Source organism: Scylla paramamosain, unplaced genomic scaffold, assembly GCF_035594125.1.
Source record: "Scylla paramamosain isolate STU-SP2022 unplaced genomic scaffold, ASM3559412v1 Contig54, whole genome shotgun sequence".
NCBI classification, from domain to species: domain Eukaryota; kingdom Metazoa; phylum Arthropoda; class Malacostraca; order Decapoda; family Portunidae; genus Scylla; species Scylla paramamosain.
This window is the reverse complement of record NW_026973719.1, coordinates 340,001-345,000: the sequence shown is the minus strand read 5'-3', so window position 1 is coordinate 345,000 and position 5,000 is coordinate 340,001. Positions and strand designations below refer to the sequence as shown.

Below are 5,000 nucleotides of genomic sequence, written 5' to 3'. Positions count from 1 at the left end.
TGGTGGAGTCAGGTGACATGGTGTGTGCTGTAGCACCTGGCTTGTGACACTTGTACAGCAGCAGCAGCAAGTTCTGGCTGTAGACACCCTCCATTTGGCTCTTCCTGATGTCACAGCCTGCAACACGGCACCATCAGTCTGACTGCAGACAGGACGTTCGCTGGCACGAGACAAACGTCTGCAAAAGAGTAGTGCAACTTTGGGAAAATGGAAAGTTATGAACACTCTGAACTTGTATCACACAAAACATGTTACACAGTAATTCTATCTGCCAAAAGCTGCCTTTTTACTTTTCACAAACTCTTTACAAAGTGTTCACTCCAGGGCCCAAACAACCCTCAGACACTCCACAACTCCACCCAAAAAAAACACCACCTCTCCACCCCACAAAACCTCTCCAACAAATCAAAACTTTCTCCACTAACCTTTTCATCCACTTTCCTTTTCCCACAAATCCTTTAAATATTATCTTCACTTAAGCATCCTTCAAATATTTTTCTCTCTTGGCCTCTCCACTTGCCCCAAAATTCCTGTGATGAAATTAAAGCAAGTTATTGATTTGTAGGCCTAACATGGCCTTGGCAGGTAGGGAAGGAATGAGAGAGAGAGAGAGAGAGAGAGAGAGAGAGAGAGAGAGAGAGAGAGAGAGAGAGAGAAATACACCAATAAAACCACACAATAGCAAAAACAATATAAAATCTCCTTAGGCTTATGAAAAAAATAATGAAAATTAAATACAAGCCTAAAAAATCTCAATGGAAATAATTAAAAGTAACAAAATTTGTTTATTCTTATGTCAAAATTAATGTAAAATAATAAAAAGAAATATTCTTAATTTTTCTCACCCCCCCGTAGGCCTAAATAGCTAAAGAAATTATTTGTGAAGGTCTATGCCAAATTTGGATGTCTAAATACAAAGGTAGTAGTAGTAGTAGTAGTAGTAGTAGTAGTAGAGAGAGAGAGAGAGAGAGAGAGAGAGAGAGAGAGAGAGAGAGAGAGAGAGAGAGAGAGAGAGAGAGAGAGAGAGAGAGAGAGAGAGAGAGAGAGAGAGAGAGCTCTTGCACCTGTATTCAAATGAACATGTTTAACCCTCTCTCTCTCTCTCTCTCTCTCTCTCTCTCTCTCTCTCTCTCTCTCTCATTATCATTATTATTATTATCATTTTGAGAGATTAGAAGAAAGAAAGAAAGGAAGAACCAACAGCAGCAGCAGGAGGCCTGTTGGCCCCTACAAGGCTTTCTGTGGTACACTACATAATCTACAGTGGAGGAGGAGGAGGAGGGGGGGAGACTTCCATTAACACAATAAATAAATAAATGAGGAATAAGAAATATGAGGAGGGCTCTCTCTCTCTCTCTCTCTCTCTCTCTCTCTCTCTCTCTCTCTCTCTCTCTCTCTCTCTCTCTCTCTCATAAATAATAATAATAATAATAGATTTTCAAGTACTACTACTATTATTACTATACTACTACTAATGCAAACAGTAGTAGTAGTAGTAGTAGTAGTAGTAGTAGTATTCAGACACAAAGAAACACAGACAGACAGACAGACACAAAGATAAAGTTTTGAGAAAAATAAGAGAGAGGGAAAAGATCACATTTAAAGATGAGAGAGAGAGAGAGAGAGAGAGAGAGAGAGAGAGAAATTACATAATTACATAGGAATTACAATATCACAATATCAAACAGTGAGAACCCTTGAGAACTTGAGAACTCTGCTACCTGTATTTAAAAGGCTATAGTTGAGGTTACTTTGGTTTTCAAGAGTGTTTTTAAGGTTCTAGTGACAGATTAACAATATTTCTGCATTACTGACAGGAGAAACACCCTTGAGAATCCTGCTACCTGTATTTAAAAGGCTGTAGTTGGTTACTTTGGTTTTCAAGAGTGTTTTTAATGTTCTAGTGACAGATTAATAATATTTCTGCATTACTAACAGGAGAAACACCTTTGAGAATCCTGCTACCTGTATTTAAAAGGCTGTAGTTGAGGTTACTTTGGTTTTCAAGAGTGTTTTTAAGGTTCTAGTGACAGATTAACAATATTTCTGCATTACTAACAGGAGAAACACCCTTGAGAATCCTGCTACCTGTATTTAAAAGGCTGTAGTTGAGGTTACTTTGGTTTTCAAGAGTGTTTTTAAGGTTCTAGTGACAGATTAACAATATTTCTGCATTACTAACAGGAACAACACCCTTGAGAATCCTGCTACCTGTATTTAAAAGGCTGTAGTTGAAGTTACTGTGGTTTTCAAGGATGTTCTTAAGGTTCTAGTGATAGATTAACAATGTTTCTACATTCCTAATGGGAGAAACGCTCTTTAAAAGGCTGTATTTGAAGTTATTGGAGTTTAAAGCACACACACACACACCCTCTATCAACACTCGCACACCTTCGGAACACTCCACAACACCCACAAACATTCCTAACCTAACTTACCCAACACCCCTAGCGTAATACACACACACTCACACACACACCCTCTATCAACACTGACACACCTTCGGAACACTCCACAACACCCACAAACACTCCTAACTTAACCAAGCCTAACTTAACCTAACCTACCCAACACACACCACACACCTAACCTAACACGCACACATGAACACACACACACACACACACACACACACACACACACACACACACTCTTTCAACACTGACACACCTTTCAAACATTCTCCACACACACCAACACACCTAACCTTACCTAAGTTAACCTAACACACACATGAACACACACACCCTCTATCAACACTGATGCACCTTCTGAACACTATGCAACACACACACACTAACACTCCTAACCTAACCTAACACACACATGAACATACACCCTCTATCAACACTTACCCACATTCCTAACCTAACCTAACCTCACTCACTAATATTTAATTCCTGACTCGTTCTCTCTCAGCAGAGTGTTGCATTCACAAAGAGGGTGTGGCTGGCCTGCCTGCCTGTGTGTGTGTGTGTGTGTGTGTGTGTGTGTGTGTGTGTGTGTGTGTGTGTGTGTGTGTGTGTGTGTATGTGGGTGCACCAACCTTCCTCCCCCTCTCTTCCCTTCACACGTAAAAACACACACACACACACACACACACACACACACACACACACACACACACACACACACACACACACACACACACACACACAAATATTACAGACAATAATAATCATATTAACAGTAGTAATATTAATTGGGAGATTAAACGAATACTTACCAAGTATGATGTTTGATCGTAATTTCACGAACATTTAACTGCGTCACTGAGGTAGTAAACGAGATGCCCGCTTCACCAGCTCCACGTCAGTCCTTCAGAGAATAGGTTTGAGGAAGCAGCCAGAATATTCAAGTTGTAGCTACAACTGAGCTACAAGAGACTAGGGAAGGGAGGGAGGGCGTTTACTACCTCAGTGACGCAGTTAAATGTTCGTGAAATTACGATCAAACATCATACTTGGTAAGTATTCGTTTAATCTCCCAATTTCACTTCACGACTATTTAACTGACGTCACCGGTAGTCAACGAGAACTTTAGAGTGGTTCCTCAAACCTATCAAGCCACTCAAAGGCTAAAGAACAATAATGTGGAAGCATGAACAGCCTTTTATTACCCAATATTCAGTAACAAACCCAAACAAGTACAACAACAGCACGGCTTACAACAATAATGCGCGTGAAGAACTACAAGTTATGAGAGTACAGTTCTGGAAAATTCACCAGCATCAATTATGGGCTTCCTGTAGTACTTCGTGAATGTAGATTCTCTGGTCCAGCCAATAGTAGAGATAATTGTCGACAAAGGGAGCCGCAGGGCCGCCTTACTGGCTGACGCCGACCTGGTAGAATGAGGTGAAAAAATGCCAAGATTAATGCCAGCAGCTCGCATGACATCTTTCGTCCAGCGACGTAATGTGTCCCGTGAAGCCAGTTTGACTGGAGGTCTTGTTGTGAGAAAGAAACCCGTGAGCGAACCCCGCATGTTGTTTGTGCGTTCTAGATAGCTCATCGTTGAGGTGACAACACATAACCTCCTGTCTGGGGGATAGGCTACGAAAACCAATTCTGACAAGTGTGTACCTGGCCTAGAAGTTTTTAGCGGATCACCAATCCTAAAAGAGACCCGACTGTCCGAAACAGTCATGTTCCTAATGTCTAACATATGTAAAGTCTGACCGCGTTGACCAGAGAGGAGCAACATAAGGATTGTTAGCTTCCTTGATAACTGAATCAAGGACAAATCTTTATCGGGCCCAAGACCTATGATGTGATCCAAGATCAAGTGAGGATCCCAGGTCGTACCGTAGCGGGGGTAAGGACGGTCTCACCTGAAAGACTGCTTTCATAAACCTTGTAGCTAAGGGATGTTGTCCTGCCGGCTGGCCATTGATACTTGCCACTGCCGAGATGGCCGACCGTAACGTGTTGATGGAGCTGTAAGTCCTACCTGCACCCCTCCTAAATTCGGAAAGGAGGAAATCTAAAAGGTCAGCTGAAGATGGCTGAAAGAGATCAATTTTCCTGCCGAAGCAAAATGACAACCATTTCTTAATATGCGACCCATACTGTACTCTCGTGCTCTCCCTCCAGGAGTGCAGCAGAAATCCGGCAACTTCCGGCGAAAGGCCGCGACTTTGGTACGATTCCCTGATAATACCATCGCTGTCAAGATCAACACTTGAGACCGAGGATGTGTGAGAGTTGGATTTTGTGGCAGCACGAGAGGAAGACGGGGGAGAAGCACAGGAGGTGCCGTTAGCAAGCGGAGGGCTGTCGGGAACCATACTTGAGTCGGCCATAGAGGAAGAATCACCATCACTGTAGCTTCGTCTTCCTGGAGCTTTTGGAGGACCCTTGATATAATACTGAAAGGTGGGAAAGCATAGAAGTTCTTATTTGACCAAGTCATCGTGAAGGCATTAACATGAATGGCACAGGGATCCGGCTTCCAGGAAACATAAGCAGGTAATTGTGTATTTATGCGAGTGGCAAACA

General features: G+C 42.3%; 2 protein-coding genes across 12 annotated transcripts in view; both read right to left on the bottom strand.

The window, feature by feature from the left end:
- The window catches only part of LOC135098307 (prostaglandin G/H synthase 1-like), a 103,519-nt gene that overhangs the window by 477 nt on the left and 98,042 nt on the right, over window positions 1–5,000 (bottom strand). For 10 of the 11 annotated variants that reach the window (XM_064000592.1, XM_064000587.1, XM_064000590.1 and 7 more), the window contains 2 exons: window positions 426–530; window positions 1–178 (listed from right to left, as the gene is read on the bottom strand). The exon at window positions 1–178 is cut by the window's left edge and continues 477 nt beyond it. The gene's annotated coding sequence lies outside the window, so the exon portion shown is untranslated. The remainder of the gene's footprint in view (window positions 179–425; window positions 531–5,000) is intronic. The other variant, XM_064000593.1, reaches the window with a different exon arrangement.
- The window catches only part of LOC135098305 (uncharacterized), a 3,772-nt gene continuing 3,021 nt past the window's right edge, over window positions 4,250–5,000 (bottom strand). The window contains exon 3 of the mRNA XM_064000580.1: window positions 4,250–4,870. Coding sequence (XP_063856650.1) covers window positions 4,250–4,870 — 621 coding nt within the window. The remainder of the gene's footprint in view (window positions 4,871–5,000) is intronic.